Source organism: Protopterus annectens, chromosome 1.part1 (genome assembly GCF_019279795.1).
Source record: "Protopterus annectens isolate FY-2018-M chromosome 1.part1, PAN1.0, whole genome shotgun sequence".
NCBI classification, from domain to species: Eukaryota; Metazoa; Chordata; order Ceratodontiformes; family Protopteridae; genus Protopterus; species Protopterus annectens.
Genome location: NC_056726.1, coordinates 825236441 through 825262395, shown reverse-complemented (window position 1 = coordinate 825262395; position 25955 = coordinate 825236441). Strand labels below are relative to the sequence as shown.

The window sequence follows — 25955 nt, the reverse complement described above, 5'->3', positions numbered from 1 at the left end:
TTTTTTCTGTTAGTTTAAATGTGGTGAAAAGTAGCTGAAAACTTTTTTTGTGGAGAAAGTGTGTTTATTTTACTTTTGTGGGGTTGGCATAGTGTTTTAAATATTTTTTTATGGCGTTTTTCTGTCAAAAAAGTAACTTTTGTGGATTGGTGCTGTTTACCAGCATTTGCTGTTTGTCTTATAGGTTCATAGGTGTGTACTCGGCTAATGGCCCTGTTGCCTTTACAAGCCTAGCCCATAGGATTACCCTGGCATCGTGCCACCTGACTTTAGTTTCCAGTGCTTCTGTCGAGTAGAGCCATTGGAGTGATCCCCAGGGCAACTTTTCTATTTCCCATCCACTCATCAAGATTTCCCTTGAAGAGGGCCAGTGAGGTGCTCTGTTTGACATGTATGGGAAGTCTATTCCATAGCATGGCCAGTCTCTGGTTATGAACCTGTCACTCCAGCACAATGTTCTTTATGTTTCACTGTTGCAGTCATCACATTTGGGTTATCTGCTTGCAGTAGCCCTCAGTCAGCCTGATTATCAAAGTCTTGTGTCCTGCGTCGGTTGCTGTCTCACCTTCCATGACATCAGGTAGTCGGGGGGGGGGGTATAAAGCATGCACCCGACGCTATTACATCAGTCTTTCTTGCCGTGCAGTGCCCGAAGCAGAAGCAGTTCCGCAAGTGCCGGTCAGCCGACTCCTGAAATTTTGGTTTTTGAGTTTCAGGACCGAAGTCTTCAACTAAAGCTAAGTACCCCATTGGGGAAACTTTTTCTTGCTCTAAACCGATGTCAGTAAAAGTCAGTAATTATATTTCTTGTGGAAAGCAAATACCTCACAAAGATTTTCATTCGTACTTTGTGTCTTATTTAAGCAACAAACTTTCTTTTGAAGAGGGCCAGTGAGGTGCTCTGTTTGATATGTATGGGAAGTCTATTCCATAGCATGGCCAGTCTCTGAGTTATGAACCTATCCCTCCAGCACGTTCTGTTGATTGTGGTAATGAGGTTTAGGTTTCTGGAGCATGTGGTGCGGAGGGATTGGGATTTTTTTAGATGTAGCATTTCTAACAGAGCTGGGTCAGACATGGCTTTATAAGTCAAGCAGAGATCACCTCTAAGTAGGCAATATGAGACAGAGAATAGTTGGAGTTTTTTGAATCTGTCCATATAGGGCAACTTTTTAAGGCGTAGGATCCTCTTTGTGAGGTACTTTTGCGGCCTCTCTAGTTGTTGCAGGTGTCTAGTGAGGTACATACCAAATGGGGCATTGTACCCAATGATTGGCCTAATGAAGGAAAAGTAGAGGGAGACAATGACTTCTTTCTTCTTGGATGCAAAACCCTTAGTAATGAGATGTGCACATAGAAGGACTTTCTGACCACAGTGGCAGTGTGGTTGTCAAAAGAGAGGTTGCTGTCAACCTGTGTTCCCAGATCTCTTATAAGCCTTCTGTGTTCAGTGGACTACCATTGATGTGGTAGTTCATGGGAACTGGGTTTTACCCAAAGGAGATGATGCATTTTTTGGCATTGAGTGTAAGGCCAAGGTTCTGACACCAGTCGTTGGTCTCAGTGAGGCCTTTCTGTAGGATGTCAACATCATTTGGGGAGTTGTTAATGGCTCCCAACTTGCAATTGTCTGCGAACTTTGTCAGCCAGAGTCACTTTGTGTTGGACTGGACTTCAGAGAAGTAGATACCAAACAGGAGAGGACCCAGGACCAATCCCTGTGGGACTCCACTCGCGACTGGTCGGCAGTCTGACTTAGAGTCAGCTACTTTCATACTGTGGGTTCTATCTGTGAGCCAGTTTGCAACCCACCTAGTGATATAGGGGTTGATGCCTAGTTTAGTGAGTTTTTCTATGATTCCTGAGTGGGGAATGGTATCAAAGGCCTTGGCCAGCTCAAGGTAGGTTGTATGAACCACCTTGCCTTTATCCACAGCTCTGGTGACTGACTCAAAGAAGTCAACCAAGTTGAGCAGGCATGATCTACCCTTCACAAAACTAAACTGTGTGGGATCCAGAGTTTGGAGATTCCCTATATCCTTGTTTATTAGGTCCATGATGATGTATTCCATAGCTTTGCACATCAGACTTGTCAGGGTAATGGGGCGATAGTTCCCAAGGTCTGTAGTCATTCCTCCTTTGTGGAGAGGGATGACTATAACAGTGCACCATTTGGTAGGGACAAAGCCTGAGGTGAGGCTATGAATGAACAGGGCACACAAGTCAGGTGACAGTTCACTCTGTAGTTCATGAAGAACACAGCCAGGGATATTGTCAGATCCCATAGAGAATATATTCTTGGCCCTGGACAGTACTGTTTTAACCTGTGCAGCAGTAATACTGGGTGCCTGGCAACCTACTGTTATTGTGGTTGGTCCTTTGGGGAGAGGGGGAAGAGGGGAAAAGTTGGCACTGAATCTGTCAGCCAGTGTATTGGCAACATCTTTTGGCTCGGTGTAGGAGATATAATTGTGCAGTAGCTCAGAGCAAATCTGGGTATTGCCGTGGAGGTTCTTTACATAACTGTAGAAGGCCTTGTGGTTATCTTTACTATCTGTTACAATTCTGTTTTCATAGCTAGCTTTAGAGGATTTGATGAGAGATCTCAACCTTTTATTGAGGCTGATAAGAGAGTTTTTCCTGTCTTGGGACTTCACCTTATTCTGCATCAGTTTCCTCCTCCTGTTGTAAAGTTTGTTTATGGCAGGGGACCACCGGATTGTCTTCCTTTTTTGGAGGAGAACGTCCATGCATTTGTGTACGTGTTCATACAGTGCATTGGTGTATGATTCGGTGGTCATCCAACTATTCGCCATTTGCATGGGTGCCGTGAGGTTAGCCACCTCTGTTCTTTGGAGCCCAAAGTTAGCTTTGGAGAAGTTTTTCATGGTGGTTACTTTTGCAGAGGGGTGAGAGGGATGTGGATGTCTTTTCAGGCTTGTTGGCTGTTGGTGAAGCACCCTCCAAGAGGAAAAAACGCTGAGAGAAGAAGGGAGCCACTTTTGAGATTTTAAGTATTTTTCCTCTGTTTATTTGCTAAGTTTTTCTGCATAGCTGCCTAGCTTGAGCATTTTCTGGCTTGTTAAACTTGATTTCTGTATTAGTAGCTGTATTTAGAGCACAACCAAAAGCTGTTTGCTGAATTTCCTGTTTGCACTTAATTTTAAATCGTTTTTTTTCTTAAAACTTGCATATTTTCTGTCCTTGACCTAGCACTCTTGTGTGGGGTCATTTACTGCACTGTTATAACTTGATATTACTTGTGAACCTCTGCTATCTCTGTAAAAAAACAAAAACAAAAAAAAAATCTTGCTTTTTTCCCACTTATCTGAGAGTTAAAAAAAGTTCAGTTACAGGCTTGCTGTTCCTGAACTGTTTGAAAGTTTCTGTGAGGCCATTTTTGCTTGGGCTGAAGGAGGGTCTCTCTGTTCATCAGTGGCAGTGACTAACATTGAGCAGCTTCCCTGCCCCCCGTAGAGGTGGTTACTGACTTGAAACTGTAGTTTTATTGGCCACTAGGGGTCATTTCCATAACTCCTTCATCTTCCTCTCTTAAAACCTAGTTGCCTCCTGGTTTGAGAGTCTTTTCAGGCTTGTTGGCTGTTGGTGAAGCACCCTCCAAGAGGAAAAAACGCTGAGAGAAGAAGGGAGCCACTTTTGAGATTTTAAGTATTTTTTCTCTGTTTATTTGCTAAGTTTTTCTGCATAGATGCCTAGCTTGAGCATTTTCTGGCTTGTTAAACTTGATTTCTGTATTAGTAGCTGTATTTAGAGCACAACCAAAAGCTGTTTGCTGAATTTCCTGTTTGCACTTAATTTTAAATCGTTTTTTTCTTAAAACTTGCATATTTTCTGTCCTTGACCTAGCACTCTTGTGTGGGGTCATTTACTGCACTGTTATAACTTGATATTACTTGTGAACCTCTGCTATCTCTGTACAAAAACAAAACAAAAAAAAAAATCTTGCTTTTTTCCCACTTATCTGAGAGTTAAAAAAGTTCAGTTACAGGCTTGCTGTTCCTGAACTGTTTGAAAGTTTCTGTGAGGCCATTTTTGCTTGGGCTGAAGGAGGGTCTCTCTGTTCATCAGTGGCAGTGACTAACATTGAGCAGCTTCCCTGCCCCTCGTAGAGGTGGTTACTGACTTGAAACTGTAGTTTTATTTTCCCTTTTGGGTCTATTCCTGCTTCTTTCCAGCCCCTGCTGTCAAGCACGCTTTAACGTGCTTTAGCGCGGAGTTGCCACTAGAGCAGCATCGGGCAGCGCCGGTTAAACAAGGTTAAACTCTTTCTGGCTCCAGAAAGTCTGTTCTTCAATTTTTCCCTTAGAACTGCTCTGTTAGGAACCTAAACAGTTTACACCTACACTAAAAAGTGCAGCACTTGTTCCAAATAGCTTTTTCTTCTCAAAAAGCTCAGCACTTGTCTTATAAGCATATCCCTTGTCTTATAAGCATTCTCTTTGCAGGTCAAGCACTCCTATATTATACAAATCTCTCACTAGCAAAACCCCCCAGGAGTGCCCACTTACCTGCTAAGCCCACTACTTTTCTGTCTCATACCAACTCATAATTCTTTCTAGCATGTCGAAGGGTCAGATGCTGGCGTCCTCTCCTGCCCATTTGGTGAATCTGGGAATTGCCTCATGTACACGGACAACCATCTCCTCCTCCCATGTAACACTAACACTTGTGAGAGATGCAGCTATTTAGCCAGACTGGAGGCTGAGCTCTCTCAACTCAGGACTGGCAAGACCAGGCAGGAGGAGAAGGCAACTACACACACCACAATACCAGTCTCACATAACTCAACCACACCACTGAATCAAACACATAAACACACTAAGACATACTCAGAGGCTCTGAGTAAAAATTTACCTAAACAGCAGAGGCCTCCAAAGCAGACACCCAAGCAACTGCAAACTCAATACACCACACAAACAACACATAAACAACAAAATCAGTGTGCAAAGCAGTCACTGCCCTTAAGGCCAAATACAACACCAAACATACTTGTCATAGGTGACTCCATAGTCAGACACACTGACGTCCGCTCACCAGACTGAGTAAGGAGAAGGTCACAGTAAGCTGCCTGTCGGGCTAGAATCCGCCACATAACACAAGCACTCAGGTCTCTCAACAGCAGGTACAAGTACGACTCAGTCATTGTCCACGCTGGTGTCAACGTCCTGAGTCGTACCTCCTTGGACTACATGAAAAGAGACATTGAGGAGCTCTCTGATTATGTAGCCCAGGCAGGTATGACCCTGACCTTGAGCAGTATCCTACCTTCACCTAGAATGATGCCACAATACAGTGATAAGATGATCAGCTTTAATAATTGGCTTAAATTCTGGTGTCATTCAAAGGGGATCCAATGTCTGTCTGCCTGGGATGACATGCTGGACAAGCCACGCTGCTTCAAGGGACGGCTTGCACCTGTCACCCTAGGCTTCCGGATATTGGCAAAGGCTCTTGCCACCCCATAGTGCCTTTTTAGGCAAGGCTCAAATTCTAAACCTACCACCCTAGAACACAAAAAGTAAAAACTAAGGGTAATGCTGCTCAATGCCAGAAGTCTCAATCTCAAGATGCACGCTCGAGGCCCTTCTCTGTATGGAGAACATCGATGTCTGTGCTGTGACAGAAACCTGGTTCAAGGCTCCTGAGAGCACCCCAGCACTAGCAGGTTTCACCTCATATCATGCGTTCCGCCCCAAAATCCGGACAACACCAAGAAAGGAGGGTGTCCATATTCATAAAGGACACCCACACCTCAAGGTTGGTGGCAACGCACGATGCATCGGAGACCATCCAGGTGCAATTAACCATAGGCAAGACTGCTCTGCAATTTGTAGCATGTTACAGGCCACCCTCTCAAACTCAGGAACCTCACATGGCCTTCCTGAAAACAATGGAGGGATAAATGTATCTCCAAACACCATCATACTAGGTGACTTCAACTACCCTAATATAGACTGGGAACACTACTCAAGCCCAAACACTCTAGCCCAAAGGTTCCTGGAGTTCATAAACTCAAATGCCATGGAACAACTAGTCACCATCCCCACAAGAGGAGAAAACATACTTGATCTCATCATCACGAACATGGGATCACAATGTTCAACACCGAAGTATACCCCTCACTGGTGAGATCAGATCATAAACTAATCTCGCAGGAGGTCCTCAACCCGCCCCACCTGAAACAAAAAGACCACAGTGAAAAACTTCTCAAAAGCCGACTTCACACTTCTAAAAACTAGTGTGGTCTCCTTTAAGGCCCCTGAGCCAGTGGTAAACATTACTCAAACCGCTGAATCACTTACAAATGCCTTCTACCAGCACCTACAGGACTGCATGGATCAGGCAATCCCAAACAAAACTAAGACTCTTTGTACCAAAGGCAAGCGTCCAGTCTGGTGGACCCCAGCCATAAACAAGCTCTACAACAAAAGGAGGAAGCTACTACAAGATAGAGCAAAATCCTTGAAAGGTAAGACACCTTTGATCATTATAAGTAAAAACTAAGAGCTCTCATAAAATCATCCAAGGCAAATTTTGAGAGAAAAATCGCCAAGGATTCAAAAGACAATCATAAGGCCTTCTTTAGCTATGTTAGAAACCTAGGAGGAAACTCCCAGATATGCTCAGAATTAGTTCAAAATGATGTGAAGATTACTGAACCTACACACATTGCCAACATACTGGCTGACAGGTTCAGTGCAAACTTCCCCCTCCCCAAAAGGAGAGATATCTATACCAGAGGATTGTAGCCCCCAAACATCTCCAACGCCCAGGTGAGAACTGCTCTCTCCAAAGCAAAAACACAGCATCCATGGGACCGGATGGTGTCCCGGCTGTGTGCTCCATGAACTCAATGAGGAATTAAACCCGCAGTTAGGACAGCTGTTTAATCTTAGCCTCACCTCAGAATACGTACCCAAGGAGTGGCGCACGGCGACTGTGGTCCCACTTCACAAGGGCGGTGCCTCCACCGACCCTGGAAATTACCGTCCCATTAGCTTGACAAGCCTTATCTGCAAAGCCATGGAGAGGATCATAATGGAACTCATAAATAAAGACATAGGGAACTTGCAGACTTTGGATCCAACCCAGTTTGGCTTTGTCAAAGGCAGATCATGCCTTTTAAACTTTAAACTTGGTTGACTTTTTCGAGACGGTCACCAAGGCCATTGATGAGGGAAAGGCAGTCCATACAGCCTACCTTGACCTGGCAAAGGCCTTCGACACAATACCCCACTCAGGTATCATCAAAAAACTCATCAGCTTGAATGTAAACCCATACATCACAAGATGGGTTGCAAACTGGCTAAGTGACAGAACCCACAGGGTCAGAGTTGCTGGAGCCATGTCAGACTCAAAGCCTGTCACAAGTGGTGTCCCACAGGGCTCAGTCCTGGGTCCACTCTTGTTCGGCATCTACTTTTCTGAAGTACAAGCAAACACAGGAGGGTTATGGCTGACAAAGTTTGCAGATGACTGCAAACTGGGCGCCATAGTCGAAAACACATCTGACACAGATATCCTTCAGAAGGGCCTCACAGAAACGGAAAACTGGTGCCAGAGCCATGGCCTAAAGTTAAATGCCAAGAAATGCATAGTCATACCCTTCGGGAAAAACAAGGTTACCCCTAGCTACCATATAGGTGGCAATCCACTGAGCACAGAAAAAGTCATCAGGGATCTGGGGACCCAAGTTGACAGTAGCCTTTCGTTTGACACTCATGTTGCTAAAGTAGTTAGGAAAACCTTCTACATTGCCCACCTGATCATGAAGGGATTCACATCTAGATCAAGGGAGGTCATCGCCCCTGTACTCATCACTCATTAGACCTATGATTGAGCACAATGCCCCATTCGAATGTATCTGACCAGACACCTGCAGCAGCTGGAAAGGCCCCAAAGTTCCTCACCAAAAGGATAAAGGGTCTCAAAAATATGTCTTATGCTGCCCGACTGAAAGAACTCCAGCTCTATTCAGTCTCATACCGCTTGCTCAGAGGTGACCTGTGCCTGACATATAAGGCCATGTCAAACCCTGATTTGATGAATATGCTTCACCTCAAAAAATCTAGATCCCTCAGAACCACAAGGGCGGAGACTTAAACCTTGACACGGTTATTAATAGAACATGCTGGAGGGACAGATTCATCACCCAGAGACTCCCTATGCTGTGGAACAAAATCCCGGTACATGTGAGGCAGAGCACCTCGCTGGCCTTGTTCAAGAGGAATCTTGACCAATGGATGGGGGATCGCAGATATACCCCAGGGATTACTTCAGTGTCACTGCTTGACAGAGGCACAGCAAAATAATAGGCATAGTTTTATTCAAACTAAAGGGGTGGCGAAAGCCAAATAACTATGGGCTAGGCTTATAAATGCCCTTGGGCAGATAGCCTAGTATGAACCTATGAACCTATGAACCTATGGATTTCCAAGGTTATTAGTTTGTGGTCGGATCTAACCAGGGAGGAGTTGACTATTGATGTAGAGCAATGGTCGCCCATGTTAGTAATGACCAGGTCAAGGATGTTGCCCCCTCTAGTGGGGGGTAAGAATGAGCTGGTCCAGGGCACTGGAATTAATGAATTCCAGGAACCGCTGGGCAAGTGTATTGGTGCATGAGTAGTTTTCCCAGTTAATGGAGGATTAGTTAAATTCGCCCAGTATGAGTCTGTTTGGTTGGACCCTAATATTCTCCAGGGTTCTTAGGAATGTGGAATGAGTGTCTTGGGACATGGTTGGGGACCTAGAACAGGCTACAACCTGAATTGCTGTCTTACCCAATGTTAGCTGCACCTGAAGTATCTCTGATGTATTTTGTTGGGCTACCAGTCTGGAGGTGTGCGCATCCTTTATGAATATGGAAACACCACCACCTTTGGAGCTTCAGTCCAAGTTCTGGAGCCAAAAGTTGTGGAATGAATTATAGCCTGGTAGTGCAGGGGTGCTTTCTGCTGCCTTGAACCAGGTCTCTGTTACAGCACAAATGTCGATGTTCTCCATTTTAAGGAGTGCTTCGAGTGAGTACATTTTGAGATTAGACTTCAAGCGTTGAGCAGCATGACTCTCAGATTGCATTTGTTTGTAGCTGTTATGGTGGTAATTTGGTCTTTGGAACACCACCTAAAAATGGCATTACAGGGGTCGCAAGAGCCTTGGCCAGTATCCGGAAGCCCAGGTGTGACAGATGCAGGCCATCTCTGGCAAAGCATCAAGGTCTCTCAGTCATGTCATCCCAGGCAGACAGATACTGGATCCCCTTAGAATGACACCAGAAAAAGTTTCTGCTTGTACTGTGGTATCATTCTGGGTGATGGTAGGATCCTGCCAGAGCTAGGGTCGTACCCACCTGGGCTACATAATCCGAGAGCTCCTCCATGTCTCTTCATGTAGTCCAGGGAGGTACATCTCAGGTCATTCACACCCACATTTACAATGACAGAGTCATATTTGTACCTGTTGTTGAGGGACCTGCATTATATGGTGGATCCTGGCACCTGACAAGGCAGTTGGCTGTTACTTTCTCCTTAGTCAACCTAGTGAGTAGGACATCAGAATGCTTCACTATCGAGTCACCTATGACTAGTGTACTGGGCATGCTGTTTTGCCTTAGGGGCTTTGGTTGAATGGCGCACTGTTTAGGAGAGTTATGTGTCTCGTGATTAGTGTTGTGTTGTGGTGGTCGAATGCGTTTCTGCCTTGGAGGTCTCTGCTGTTTGGGTAGATTTTTATTGAGAGTCTCCACGAAGGAGGGTGTGTGGTTTGTGTTTTTATGTGAAGGCAATGCTGTTGTTTGTTCTGGAGGGCTATGTCTTCCGTGTGGTGTGGTGCTAGTGTTGACCTTCTCCTCTTGACCAGCTATTCCGGTCTTGGCTGGAGAGTGTGTGGTTTCCAATTTTGATGTACAAGTGTATCTCTCTTCTCCAGGAAAGAGGCACAATTTTCAACTTGACTGTGGAACAGACTCCTGATCCCATGGTCAGTCCTCCTTCAGCCACAAAAAGAAAAAAATCATGCAAACAGCCTTTGCCACCTCTTGAGTGACTCTGCTGTGGCCAGTTGTACCTTAGACCACTCATCTTTTACCCCAGATCCACTATGAACCAGGGGTTAGTCATGTCCTCTGCAGCTCTTGGGATCCATTCAGTGGACAAGGGAGAACCACTCTTGTCAGTCCTGGGAGAGGGAACAAGGAAGGTTTCCCTGTTGCGTCAGAATGCTCTGCCGTTTGCTGGGGAAGCTGCTGCTGCCATTAAGTAACACAGTTGGCCCCAATTTTTCCATCAAAGAAAAACAGAAGCAGAAAACAAGCATGTGTCTAATCCTCCTCAATTTTCCTTGGATAAAAGTAGTTTACTGGCTCTAACTCAGGGTTTAATTCAGGATATTGATCCTTCTTGTAATGTGGTTTGTGGTAAAAGAAATAAATTCCTCTTTTCCTGCAGATATTCAAGATTTTGAATATGAACATGACTCCTTAACACAGATTGTGTTGCTGGATGTTAACTAGACACCTCAGTTCAAAAAGCTTTTTTTCTGCAGGAAAAATAGATCTATATCTAGATCTATTTCTGAGGTTTTCCTCAGACTTTGGTCACTGTTATGGAATACCTCAAGATTTTGGTTCTCATGGCATCCATGATTCTTATGATACCCCTGACTAGATTCTACGTGAGAAAGCTACAGTGGTATTTGAAATCTGTCACGTCCCAACATCAACGCCATTTATCTTTTAAAATCCCAGTGCTGAGGTTTGTCAGAAGAGAAATCTTTAGATGGAGACAACTGATATCCTTAAATCCAAGTCTCCCCTTCTCTTTCTGTCCTCCAAAGTGCAATCAAGTCACCAAAGATGCCTCAGACTTTGGGGAACAGTTTCAGGAGGGATAAAAGTACAGGAGGTGTGGGACACCAAAGACAGATGCAGGCACATAAATATCAATGAGATGCTTACCCTGTTCAAGGCAATTAACTATTTGAACCATCTTTAGTCCCCTGGACCTCTTCAAGTGGTTATAGACAATGCCACAGTTGTGGTACATCAACAAGCAAGGGGTGAGTCAGGGCATACCCCATTTGCAAACTAGCTTGGGATATAGCTTTTCAGCACAGTCTCACTCTACAGCATCCTACATTCCATCAGTCCAAAATTGTTTGGCAGACAAGCTTAGCAGAATCAAGGCAGACACTCACAAGTGGAAACTAGATCAGGAGGTCTTCCTGGATTTGATCCATCTGTGGGGAGTTCAAGTAGACCTCATTGCCTTCTCTTTGAATAATCAAATGGCAAGATTCTGTTCCAAGACTCTGTTCCAGGGTACTTCTCAATTTTTAGAAGGCATCTCCAAGATCACTTTGGTGACTCCCTTCTGGCCCAGGCAATCACCTGTTCTCCCTTCTTTTGGAAATGGCCAGGAGCAATTACCACAATCTTCCACACAGACTGGATTTACTCGCAGAAGAAAAGGGGGAAGTGAAAGCCAACACATTCCGGCTAGGCTTATAAATGCCTTCGGGCAGATAGCCTAGTACCTACCTATGACAAATGGGTCCTGAAAATAATTTATTATTGTTATATATGGCAGTGGGAAGAAATTCCTCCCTTACAGGGTTCATTCTTGATCCTCCAGATTAGACTCTCTTGGTTCACCGGTTCTTCGACACATGCTGTTCCAAAGAGTGATGGAACCAGTCCCTACTTCCCAAGTGGGGAAGGGTGTTTTTTCAAGGATGTTCCTAGTGCCAAAGAAAGAAAATCCTTGGAGACCAGCTCTGGATTATTCTTTCCTAAACCCATTTGTGATGTTGCCCAAATTTGAAATGATGGCACTTTACAACATGTTACCTTTATTCCTCTTTAAAGTTTCCTGATAATGCTAGACTTAAGAGGGTTATCACATTCCTATTTATCCAGACTTCAGATGTTTCTTAAGGTTTTGCATGTCTGGATCACATTATCTGTTCTCTGCCTTATCCTTTGGACTAGCCACTACACCAATAGTGTTCACAAAGACTCTAGCTCCAGGTATAGCTCATTGCAGGCTACAGAGTATCCACATTTTCCATATTTAGATGACTTGCTTATCTTTGCAGAGGAATCTTTCTCTTAGGTGAGTGATGTCTTACAGAAGCAGGGATTCCAACAGAACATTCTACTGACATCAATCATCTTCATTTGACAGCCTGGATGATGGGGTCTTAATTCCTTTTAGGTACCTGTTTATTGACATGCAGCAGGTACTAATGGAGGCAAGAAAGTCTGCTATTAGAAAATCATCTATTAGCAAATGGGAAAGGTTCTCTTCTTGGTGCCAACATCTTAATCGACAACTATTCTGGGCTAGTTGGTCTCTGGCTGTACAATATATGTGTGGGTTACTGTCCTGTGGCCTTTCTTATTCCTGTAGCAAGGTCCATTTATCTTCCATTTCAGCATGTCTGCCCATGGATCTTCCTCTTTCTCTGCCAAAATTATTTTGAAAGGTGGTTTGCATAAGAGTCCTCAAAGAAAACTGTTGACCCCTCCATGAGATCTTAATTTTATTTTAGAGAAGCTAAAACTTGCTCCGTTTGAACCAGCTAATCTGGTTGATTTGAGGTTCTTAACAAGAAATACAGTTTTACTGATTACTGTGACCTCTGCAATAAGGGTATCTGAGTTGCAAGCTCTTATGGTGAATCAGCTGTATTTAATTTTCCTTAGGGACAGGGTTTTTTGACAACCAATCCTTCTTTCATGCCTAAAGTGTTATCTCAGTTTACTTTAAGCCAGACTATCCATCTACCCATTTTCTTTCCTGAAGCTAAAAATGGAGAAGAAATAATACTCTGTGCCTTGGATGTCCACAGACAGCTCACGTACTATCCTGTCAGTACTAAATCTTTCAGATTTTTAGATCAATTGTTAATTTGTTGTGAGAGTAAGAAGAAGGGACAGCCTGTATCAAAACAGACTATTCCCCAATGGTTGGTTAAGGCTGTTACCTTCTGTTATACTCATCATAGCAAAATTATTCCAGGCAGGGTCATGGCCCACTCTTCCAGGGCCTTTGCTTCATCTATAGCTTTTTGGAAAGTGTTGGATTCTAGAAGCTGCTACGTGGTCCTCTGTGCATACTTTTACAAAGCACTATAAGCTTGATTCCTTCTCTTGATCCAGGTCATCCTTTGCTAGGATTATTTTGCCGGCGATCCTGGATGCTTCTCCTTCCACCTTCCAAATGTAGTTAGCGAAGGTAATCTACCCATATAGTTAAGGCTACTGTAGCAGTGATCACTATGATGAACAAACTACAGTTGTGTAAGCAAACTTACCATAACAGTAGATGTTCGAATGAACACTGCTACAGTAGCAGCTCCCTTCCTCCCCCTGCCTTATTTTTTGGTGTACGTTTTTACGCCGGGGTGTGGACATTTTTTGTTTTTCCTAGTATTGTCCTTTCAGGGCTGAGCCTCCCTGTCTCGGCTGGAAGTAACCCATATAGCTAAGGCTAGTGCAGCAGTGATCATTTGACCATCTGCTGTTACGGTAAGTTTACTTTCACAACTGTACTTTTTTGTATTACAAGCCATAAAGAAGAACATCAGCCTTGGCTGAAGCACAAAGTTTACTTGTTTCTCACAGCAGTACCTTTACTATGGCAACACTAACTTACAATTTTCTTAACTTAAACCAGTGCCTGTCTTTAAAATCCTCTCTTTTTTTGTCCACTTTTTTTTCAACTTTTGCATTCAAGGAAACCTTGACACTTTTTTTAAGTACTGAATGTCTTGCAAAGTTCCAACCAGAGGACTTCCTCATTTATTGCTCCCCTTCATCAGGAGCAGAATCCCCTACAGCATTTGTAATTTCCTGCCCTTTAAGAAAATAATTAAGTGCCCATCTCACTTAGCTGCAGTGACCGCTGTGGGTGTCACCTAGTTTTTCACTGTCTTCCTCAGTTCCTTCATCCTCAGTATGTCTGTTTGTATTGCTTTTGTCTTTCCTGTGAATATGTCTTTAATGGCTATGCCCGCTACCACCACTTTTTTTTCTGCCTGTGCACAGTCTGAATGTGACAACCTTACCATATTAAGTCTCTTCTGTTTTATAAAGGACTCCTTTCCTGCTTTGTCCATAGAGCTGTTCTAATAGGTTCTACATTTCTAAACTCAGGCTATTCACTCATGCTGATGAGTTAGGTTTAGACTCATGATTATTAAATTATAGCTGTGATTTACAATATAGCTTGTCTAATATGGTTGCTTTCTAATTCAAAGGTTCACTGGATTATTTTTAAGAATAGTTGATCAGATGGCATTACTGTTGTTTTGCCTTTAATTTGAATGCACACTATTGCATTTTCTGTGCTTTTATTTGTCAGTATTTTTATTTACTCTGTGTCATGACTAAAGAGGGTTCTAGTATTCCAATACACTTAAGCTCAAAATAATTAATATACTTTCAGTCCATGAGTGGATTTTTGAAATCCAGCCTACTCCATCCTGCATGGGAACTCCTAAACTCCTCTGTCCATTTTTTTTGTCTTTGAGAAACCCTACCCTGAGTCCTTTTTGCCTTCTTGCGTAATACTATAGCTCAATATTTTTGTTCCTTAATTTCATGTGGATAGTTTGCCAAGGCTGTATTTTCACTTCCATGGGAATATAATTCCAGTTTGCTTTCCACTGTTTTTAATATCACAGATGGTCCTGTCAAAAGAAAAAGACTGGCATTTATACTTATTGCAGCCTTGTAGATGACGTAGCACTGGTATTGCCTCTTGGCATTTGTATTGAAATTAGATGCAGTACCTCTCCCATTTCATTTCTCCAAGATTTTCCAGCTTAGAAATGACATTGTAGAAATTCTGAGAACAGCCAAGAAACTTTCTTCACATACAATCTACATGACAACATTACACTTTGGGCAGCAGCAAACCTTTCCTCACCAAACACTTTCTAACCATTTTGTATTTTTTTCAGAACAAGTAGCAAATAGTTGTGTGATGCAGGCTTGTGCCCTGCTTCCAAGAGTGTGTGTTTTTCCTAACTTCTTAATGGATTATTTTTATCAACATCAGCAGAACAAATGTATTTCTCAACTCAGCACTTCCAATTGAAAGTCTTTTTCTCACCTGGGACCTTATAGTTTTTTATCATAAAATTAAAATCCTTTTGAAGTAACATCTACAGTGACAATGCTGTCTGTTACTACTTGATTATCTAGTTTATCAACTGGTGTGCTTTGCTTGTGGTGTCTGCATTTCCTACCTTAATCCACATACATTTTTATGGAAATGCTGGCTTCCTGTAAAACCCAGGGATAACAGCATTCTGAATAGTAATCCCATTTAAATTATTGCTAACAGTTGTGTAGATCACATCACCACAGCCAGCAGTGTTAAAATGAATGTCATGGTAGTCTCATTATTAGCCTACATTAAGGTATCAAAATGCTTATCACCACAGTTCTGTTTTATTATGTAGTGTCACCAGCATTGTCTTTTAGAGTGGCTTTGAAAAATGGGAGAGAGGGTATTGACCTGATAGTATAGGTAAGGGGTTCCAGGCCTTAGCAACCTTGCACTAGAACAGACAATGCCCAGCAGATTTGCTAAATCTGTAGGCAGACAGAAGTTTTTGGTCACTGGGTCGCAGTGACTGACTGAGAACATAGTTGTGAAGAATATTTTGTGCTGGCCAGGAAGATTGATGTTTGATAACTTTATAGGTGATAAGAAGCTGTGTGTGTTAGTTGATGAGGCAGTTTTAACTAAACTAGGCTTTTTATTGCTATACAGTGGTGGGTTCTGAAAGTGGTATTTGCTGCAAATTTAGCAACTTTGCTATAGCATTGTTCAAGTTTTATTTTTTGTGAAACCTGGAGGTTAGTAAGGATGGGAGCACCATAAAACTGAGTAGGATGGAGATAAATAGTGGCAAGTGTAGTTTAATTGTGTCAGTGAGAATGTTTTTGGCTCTGTTCCTTAGTTTTTGATGAGATTTTCTTATGCAATTTTGTATATGCAGGTCGAATTTAAGATTATCATCCATTGTCATCCCTAATAATTTGCTTCAGAAGTGACTTCAGTGGTTATATTATCAAGAGACAGGACATTAGATTTTGTTTTTTAATGAGAGAGGGATTTGGGGAAAAAAGTACTCGTTTGGGCTTTTTTGGGTTGAGGATGAGTTCTGAGTTACAAAGCCATGTTTCAGTGGCTGTTAAAGCTTCCAGAGTAATTTTTTTGAGGTGTACTGGAGGTGTACCATGTTGTCAGAAGTGCAAATGAGAGTGGAATCATGAGTATTGTATTAGGGTGGCCTGTTGTATGGATGTATAGAGGGTGTTGGTAAAAATATTTAAAAAGAGGGGACCAAGGATAGAGCCTTATGGCACACTGGTGGTGACTGGAAGGTAAGAAGAGTGTCATTTTCCTGACTGATGCCTATTGGACAGGTAGCTTTTGAACCACAGAAGGGTGAGATGTTCTTAGTGAGGACATTTGATGTAGAAGTTTGCTGTGACAAAGTGTGTCAAAGGTTTTAGACAAGTCTGGAAATAAGGGAGAGACTAGTTTGCTGCTATATTTATCTTTATTAGTATTATCTTTGTAGGTTAGAAGGGCAGTGCTAGTACTGTGGTAAGGACAGAAGCCATGTTGTATAGGGGATAGGAGTTCTTACTGCAGGAGGTAGTCTAGTAATGTTTTTGAATACATTTATCAAGTGTTTTGGTTAGGGTGGATAAGATTACTGTAGGTGTAAAGTTTGTAATGTCTGTTGAATTTTCCTCCTTTGGTGCAGAGGGATAGTGTGTGACATTTTTCCAGAGAGAGAGAGAGGAAAGTGGGATTTCTGGACTGACTATAAGGATTGAGACAGGATAGGCAATTATTGGCTGCTATTCCATGTACTCACTTGTATGGTTTTCAGCTGAAGAAGACCACAGTTTGTTTGAGTAGTTTTGTATACGATGTGGGTACAGGTTTGAAGGTGAAAGTGGATGTGGTGATATGTGGCTGTCGAGCAGGGTTAAGATTAGATGTTCAGGAATCCTTGGTTAGAGATGCTATACTATGTATAAAGTAAGAGCTGAACTGTATTGCAGTTTTGAGTGGTGAGTTATTGGGAGAGGGGTTTGAGTTTAATTTTTGCCCAGGATATAAGATGTCCAACATTTTTTAGGGCTGTGTTTAATATTATTCTGAAAATTGTTGTAGTACAGTTTTTTGTCTTCGTGTATTTGCTTTTTAGTACGATTGCAAAGCATTCTGAAGTTTTCAAGATATTCAGGTGTGTTTTATACTTTTGCCATTATTTCCATGCTTTTTCTGTATCCTACATTAGCATTCTACTCTTTTTGGTTAGCCAAATTGCATTATTTGTTTTTAGCCTCTTCCTTGTAGGAGTTGCAAGGCTATTTGGGATATTTAGAAAAGTTGTATTGAATTCATTTACAGCATCATCTAAGGGGAGGATTTTTAGGAAATTACAGTTAATCAATGATAGTGTAGTAATGAACATTTCTGGGTTAAACCTGCAAAGGTTGTGCGGTGTTTTACTGGATGTGTGAGATGTGTGGTTGTATAGTTTGGGAGAGTCTGACATTGTACCTGTGGTCTGATACTAGAGTCTGATACTAGGATTCAGTCTAATAGGGAATTTGATGTCTTGCTATAATTTTGTCATCATCATTATCATCAAACTTTTCTTTCCATTTTCTGCATGGAGTCTGGTGTCGTGTTAACCTTCACCATCTCTTGTGATTCAATGCCACACTCCTACCTTCTTTGACACTCGTGCTTGACTTATAGCAGATCTTCTCTTTTATAGTCCATCCACCTCTTTGCTAAATACCCTAGTTTCCTCCTACTTTTTTCCTGTCTGTCTGTCCCAAGTCATCTTCTTCACCAGACTGTCTTCTGTTTTACTCCAAATGTTCCTGAACCACTGTAATCTGTTCTTTTTGATCGTTTCTGCAATTGGAGCTACTTTAGGTTCTGCTGTTATGTCCTCATTTCTTCATCTGTCCTACAGTGTGCATCCTACCACCCTCCTCAGGCACTTCATTTCCATCACCTCTTGCTTTCTCGTCTGCTTTGCCTTTACTGCTCAGGTTTTTGTGCCATACAGTAGTACTGGTTGCGCCACTTTCACCTTACTTTTTACCTTCTTTGGCATTCTTCTGTCATACACTGCACTGCACCTGACACACTATGCCAGTTGGCTGCAGCCCCTCTGATTCTAGCTTTGACCACTTCCTTCAGGCTTCCCTTTTCCTCAACCACCCCGCGCGGATACTTGATGCTGTTAACCTGTTCTACTATCTTCCCCTCTATCTCAGCTCTCATCTCCTCCTGATTTCCCCAATTTGCTGCCCTTACTACTGTCTTATCTGTACTTAGCTTCATCCCATGTGCCTTCAGTTTTGCATTCCATTTCCCTTTCCTTTGCTGAAGTTCTTGCTTAGTCTTTCTGTAATGCCACATCATCTACATACAGCAAATTTGTTAATTTGTCCCCTCCAACGTATTTGCTAATGTAGTCCATCAACCGTATGAACAGCAGTGGGCTCATAGCTGAACCTTGGTGCACACCCACTCCCACTGGTAACCCTTTTGTGAGACCGAACACTGTTCGTACTTGAGTCATTGGGTCCTTGTACATAGTCTGCACTAATTCTACCAATTTCTCTGGGACTTCGAACCACTGCCAAATCAGCTTTCTTGGGACCTTGTCATATGCTTTCTCCAAGTCTAGGAATATCCAGTTGAACTCTCCACATCTCTAGCTTCTTCTCAACTATCTGTTTCACTGCAAACATTGGGTCAGTTGTGGTGCATCCTTATCTGAATCCAAACTGCTCATCCTCCCATCTTACTTTCTATTACTCTGTGTATCCATCTATCAGTCCCTGTCTCCAGACTTTTCATGCAGTGTGACACGAGTTTGATACCTCTGTACTGCCCACAATTGTGGCTGTCCCCTTTGTTCTTGTACACTGGTACAACCATGCTTATTCTCCAGTCATCTGGTATATACTTTTCTCTCCACACTGCTATGAGTACCCTCAGGAGCCATTTCTCCCACATCTCACCAAGCATCTTTATCATATCTGCTGTGACCTCATTTGAGCCTGCTGCTTTCTCTGACTTCAGTTTCCTTAGTGCTAGTCTTACTTCTTCTAAGGTGGGCTCCTCCTCTTTTCTCTCTGTAGGCTGTGTCTGGGACAGTACAGCTTTTGTGGGATTTTCTTCATTCAGAAGCTGCTGGAAATATTCCTTCCATCTGCCTTTGATGTTCTGTGGACCGGGTGAGCAGGTGGTTGCTGGCATTCCTTATGAAGAGTGTCTGACTATCTTTATTTTTCTGTCTTCGTCCTGCAACCTGATAGTTTCTTTGTGCCACCTACTGAACCACTTTCCAGAAGTGCCTCCGATGCCCTGTTCTTTGCTATCTCAACTCCTTTTGTAACTTCATTTTTAGCCAACCAGTATTCCCTCCCTAGTCTGGTCCATGTTTTCTATCTCCCACTTTTTTCTGCACTCCTCCTTTCTTTGATGACTTCCTGGACTTCTGCATTCAACCACTGGCCTTCCTGATGTACCTTATTTCCTTACCTAGGTCAGCCACATATCTGTTCTGTAGTATTCACACATACTGTTTTGAGGTACTGCCATTCATCCTCAACTCCACCGATTTCCACCTCTTGGACTGCTAAAGCCCTAAGTAATTCTTTGAGCTGTTGTGCCAACTTCCAGGTCTTCAGCCTGGTCCTTGTTGAACTTAGGTCCTTCTCTGACCATTGCTTGCAGCTGATTTTGACAATCAGTGGTTTATGCTGTGACTTTTTCACTGGGGATTACTTTCCAATCACTGATTCTATGCCACTGCCCTTTCCTTACTAGGAGAAAAGCTACCCGAGTTGCATGTTTGCCAGTCTTGTATGTGATCATGTGACTCTCTTTCTGAACCATGTGTATCAAGCCATTTGCCAGACAGAAGTTTAGAATGGCCTCTCCTTTATTCCTGTTGCCTCACCCATGTGGACCTAGGCAGTCCTGGTATCCTGTTCTGTGTCGCCTGATATGTGCATTCAAGTCACCCATTATCAACACCAATTCATGCTGTCCTGCTTTATCTAATAGGCCATGCAACTGGTGTATGAATGCACTCTTCTCCTCTCTATCACAACACTGCTGTTGGGACATAGGCTGAGATTATGAATACTGTCCTATCATTACCCTGGAGTTTGATTGCCATGAGTCTGTCACTATTTTTGATGATATCCCTCACTGCCTTTTGAAACCTATCAACACAATTCCCATACCATTTCTATCCAGTCATCCTCATGAGTAGTAGACTCTGAATCTCAAGCCAAGTGTCTTTACTGCACTTCCCTTCCATCTTGTCTCTTAGATGCATAAGATGTCCAGCCTCCTCTGTACCATCATGGCATCCACTTCCAAGTTGCATCCTGTCAGTGAACCTACATTGAATGTAGCAATTCTTAGTTTACGTTTGGCAAGTTGATTGGTTTTACATCCAGGTTTCACTCAACAGAGCTATCCCAGGTAACCCAGGCTGGGCAACTGGACATTGACCGGCCAGTAGCTTACTGAAGCTTTATGGCGGGCACATAACCCCCTGCCACCCCTTCCACCATTAGCATGGGTCCTTGGACTAGGCTGGGTCCTCAACCCACTTATCACCAGCAAATACCCAGGCCCATTTGACAACATTAGTCAACATGACCAAATCACCTAGAGCTATATTTTACACCATCAAGTTTCTGGTCCTGCCATGGTACATAGTCTGTAGTCCATGTTCTCCTTTCTTGAGGATAGTGTGCACCACAGTAGATGCCCAAAGTGGTTGGTTTGTGCAAATCAACCCCCTGTATTTCCACCATGTAGAGATGGAAACACTAAGCATGTTTTCTGGAAGTGGGAAGAACCCCACAGGGAGAACATACAAGCTCCAAATAGGCACTGACTGGAGGTCAGGGATGAACCTCTTACCTTGTGAATGGAAGGCAGAGATTTTAACCATTATGCCAAATAGGCTTTCTGTGTCCCACTATAATGTGTGGAGCTATTAATTAGTTGTGTGAAACCATATAATTCCATCCTAGAATGTACCTACTAAATGAACTAAATGCACCTCAAAACCTGTAAAATTCAGTTTTCCGCAAGAGTTCTCATATGCATCATGCATGCAAATTCTGTGTGGAAAAGCAAAGTTAAAGTGCAAGTAAATGAAGAAAAAAATACCTTAAAAAATCCTCCTGAATGCAGAAGTATAAGAAATGAATCTTGGCCGATTGTAATTGTAGTTGTTACAACCACTAATGTTGCATGTTTGCCAGTCTTGTATGTGATCATGTGACTCTCTTTCTGAACCATGTGTATCAAGCCATTTGTCAGACAGAAGTTTAGAATGGCCTCTCCTTTATTCCTGTTGCCTCACCCATGTGGACCTAGGCAGTCCTGGTATCCTGTTCGGTTTCTGTTTCAGGAGGACTGAAGATAGTATTCATACTGACTAGGTTAAATTTGGCTGGGGCACCAGAAACTTCTTTTTTAATGTGCTATTGGATCTTTCATATCCATCCAAGCTACCAGAAACTCAGGTAGATGGGGCCACAGTTTTAATACCTCATCTGCAGGATGTCACAGACAAGAGTGCATCATCCTTTTTTTCTGCAGTACAGTGTCAGAATTAGAAAAGTAATCCAAGAACCTTCAGTGGGAAAAAGAACCCACAACTTTCTGATCATCCAGGACCAAAGGGAGGTAGGTGTGCTACCAGTTGAGCTACTGAAACAAGTAGTTGCCAGCTTGTTAAATTAGCAGTTTGATAGATTCATTAGACTTCTGTGTTTGATGGGAAATGTTAAAGCAATTTCAATAATACATTAAGAATGCCAATTTTTTTTCAAGAAAAATTGGGGTTTTCTAAAAGGTACTGTACATAATCTTTAAGTTCAAAGGCATTATTCAAGCTTTGATCCTTCATAGCCCATGACTTGTATATCCAGTATTCCTTTATTCTATGTTTTGTTTTTTTCTGTATCACTCCCTCTTTTTTCATAAGTTATGTTTACTCCAATGAAATTGAATTTGCAGATATTTCATCGTAACAGGTGTTTATAAAGGGAGTTGATCCTTCTAGGTCATTTGAGACAAACCTAAATTTGGTACTAATGCCATGACAATTATTTGTTCTTTAATTTTACACTTGCTTTCAGTTTATAGCAGTTAGCGTCTTGTTTTTCATATAATGTGATTTCTGAGTAATTTCAGTGTATGTATTAATTGTGTGTTAATTTTGGTATGTGTTTTTAGGGTTTGTATAACATTGTATGTTTCTAAGTACTGCTCCAATCTTTGCTGAAAGATGTGCTGAATGATCATATCCCATTTTAAGTGATTGTTGTGCTGTCTTAACTAAACCCAAGGTCTGTCTGTCTCTTGCGTATTGCTTTTGTAACAGATGGGAGTGGAGTCAAATATACCTTTGTTACATACTCGTGTTTTTTTCTTCCAGAACATATTGCTGCACCTGTTCCTTTACCAAGGAAAAAGAAACCCCAGCCACAGCCTAGACTTCACCCCCATGCATCTGATATGGCTGTTCCTCCAGTGCCAAGGCCAAGAAGCAAGCTTATAGAGGTAGGGCATATATTTAAAAAAGACTGTATTTGTTATTACTACGGACATGGTTTTTGCATTGACCAAATGCTGTCCATCTTGCTATAGTTCATTTTAGAGACTTGCAATTACAAACTTTCAGTTCATCATTAAATGGAATGACAGCATCCTAGGTAATCAAGAATCATATAAAAACAAATGTAACTTCATTTAGAACCATGGAAAATAGTAAAATAGGAAAATTCAGAATTAAGTGGTAATTGTGTAGCATAGTACAAATAGTGTAGGGGAACGTAATCTGGATTTAAAGTTTAGAGACTGTAACAGTGGTTAGTGTTCCTTATCACATCATTGTTTCTTTGGTTTACTTCTTGACTGAAATTGTTTCTGTGCAAAGTCTGCATGGACTCCCTATGTTTGTTTGGGATTTCATTTGGTGCCATTGGTTTTCTCCCATGTCTCAAATATGCTGATAGGTAAAGTGATGAGCCTCTAATTTGCATACAAATATGCATGCAGTGTTGGGTGCATGAATATGTGTGTGTGTGTGCATGTATGCCTGTCTGAATCTTGTGGTTTACTGATACTGAGTGCTAGGATACGCTCTAATTCCCCCACAACGCTGAATGATGACATAGCAGGTGTTGGAGAGAGTGAATGAAAGAATGGAACAGGCTGTCTATATTTGCTTTCAGTCCTGACTTGTGACAAGTTAAACCTCAATAATAATAATCATATAGTGATGGCATTGATTCTTTTTGCTGTAGCTGTATAGGTTAAAGACCTTTTTGAAACCCCTTGCAGTTTACTGTTTAGTTTTCCTGGTAATAGAGTCAGTGTCAGTGGTGGAACTGGTGGCATACTCACCTTTAATGCAAATGCTGTGGGTTTTATTCTGTCTCCATGGAGATGGTTTGCTGAAGCATAAGGGGGAGTGCTTCACATCTAAGTGTGTCATCCATTGGATGAAATGTTAAACCTATACCAATCTGCCTGTGTTTTGGTGGTGGATGTAAAAGATCCCACACTACCCATCGAAAAGAGTAAGGGGTTCTTTTATTGTATTTACAAATATATACATCTTATGTATAACTTTTCAGTGCATATTTACATTATTTACAATATTTAGAACATGATTCTTACATTTATATTAAACTTTCAATTTTGTAACCCCCCCCCACTCTTTTCTTTGCAATCAGTCTTACTTTCTTCAAAATCTCTGAAAATAACCACTTTCCAGTGTATTTTACTTCATTAATACTTTTGTTCCACATTATTCATATTATACAAAATAATTTTTCATCCAGTTTGTTAATGTCCTTAAGTTTTACATTTTTGTAATGTCCATATTCAGTCATGTCCATATTAATACAATCACTGTTCTTCAATTCTTGTAAGTATCCTTTGTCATATATTTCTTTCTACAGTTTGATTTTTTACAGTTTATACAAACATGTTCAATTGTCTCTAATCCACCACAGTGTAAACAGATTCTATCTTTTATTGTCTTATATGGCATGTTTGCCTTGGCCGGTAACTAACTTATTGATAGTCTCCACAAACATCTGTACATGCTACACATTTTTTGTATCTATCGTGTTTCACTGTTGCAGTCATTACAGTTGGGTTATCCTGCTGGCAGGCTACCCGCAGTCGGCCTGAATTCCAAAGTCCTGGTCCGGCGTCGGTTGCTGTCGCCTCTTCCCTGACGTCAGTGCGCCAGGGGTATAAAAGATGCAGCCGACACCATTTTCTTCAGTCTTTCTCTTCGCGCGGTGCCCGAAGCAAAAGCAGTTCGCAAGTGCCAGTCGGCCGACTCCTGAGATTTTTCGAAATCGAATTTCAGATCCGAAGTCTTCTATAAAGCTAAGTACCCTGTTGGGGAAACTTTTTTCTTGCTCCAGACCGATGTCAGAAAAAGTTAACAATTGTATTTCTTGTGGGAAGCAAATACCTCATAAGGATTTTCATTTTCATTCTTACTGTATTCCTTGCCTAGGCCCTGACCATGACATTGCTAGTTGTTGGTTTTGTGCTAGATTTAACCAACGCATTATTAAGCGTTGGTACGATTTTGCTTTTCATTACTTTGGCCGAAGGTTTAACTACATAATGTCGTCAGAACAACCGAAGACCGGAGTTCATAAAAAGTGCAAGGAAAAAGAAAAGGACTGGCATCCGAGGTCCAAAACAGACGACGAAGCCTCTTCGAGGCCAGTTCGCCGGTTCTCAGTGAGGTGCTTTCGCAGCCCCGCTACTTCAGAGCCACAGGCCGCCTCCGACTCCCACGTGGAGACAACTTAAGCCTCTGGATACTCAAGGTATTGGGCCTTCGGAAACTAATCCCTCAGATAGGTCCGAAGCTGCTGAGCAGGCATCGGCTTCTGAGGGTGTTTTCAGACCTACACAGCTTTATATCAAGCCAACTTCAGCATCCGAGACAAAGACTAAAACAGTTTTAAAGACAAGGAAACAAGTACAGCATTCTCCAGGACAGACTTCCATGCCTAAGAAACAGATGCTCAAAATGGCCGAAGACCTAATTACTTTGATCAGGGGTTCCCACCCCCCTCCTGATAAGAGGCCTAGGCAAGATACTGAATATGATTCCTCTGATCAGGTTTCCATTTCCTCTGACTCCTCTTCAGAACAGGGATACTCTATTCCTCCCTATGAGGATTCTGATGCTGAAGAATCCATTCCTTCAGCTTCTCCTCCTGAGGATTACTCATTTGGGGAAACCCCGCATACCATGAGGGAGCATTTCCACTGGCAGAGCCAAGATTATTCAGATTCTAAGAAAAGGCTCAGAGACTTTCTTTTAGTACCTCAGCACAGACCTCTTGCTATTCCACCTGTTCTAGACATTGTCGATGATGTATTTTCAGAGTCCGGCCTGTCTCCCGACTCTTTACCTCCTGCACCTGTTAGGCTAGACAGATACTACAGGGTTCCAGATTCTCATAAATTTCTATATAAAAACCCTGCTGCTGACCCAGAAACTATTTCTCAGGGTCCCAAAGTGGTCAAGGCTGCTACTGCAAAAAACCCTGTCCCCACAGATAGAGATTCTATGGCACTGGACAGATGGGGGAAAAAAGTTTACACTTCTGCTACTTTGGCTGTAAGGGCTTTAAATTGCCAGTTTCATATGCTTAAATATCAGCAATACTTAATGTCTCTGTTAAAACAGAAAATGTTGACAAATTCTGAATGTTCTGAGAACAAGGAATTGCAGGATTTATTGCATGCAGCTGAACAAGTGGGAAAACATACTTTGCAATGTGGTTATGAT

General features: G+C 42.2%; 1 protein-coding gene across 2 annotated transcripts in view; it reads left to right on the top strand.

The window, feature by feature from the left end:
* The window catches only part of LOC122807596 (myosin-IIIb-like), a 2420886-nt gene that overhangs the window by 2166256 nt on the left and 228675 nt on the right, over positions 1–25955 (top strand). For both annotated transcript variants that reach the window (XM_044078517.1, XM_044078510.1), the window contains exon 24: positions 22557–22681. In XM_044078517.1, the coding sequence (XP_043934452.1) occupies positions 22557–22681 (125 nt within the window). The remainder of the gene's footprint in view (positions 1–22556; positions 22682–25955) is intronic.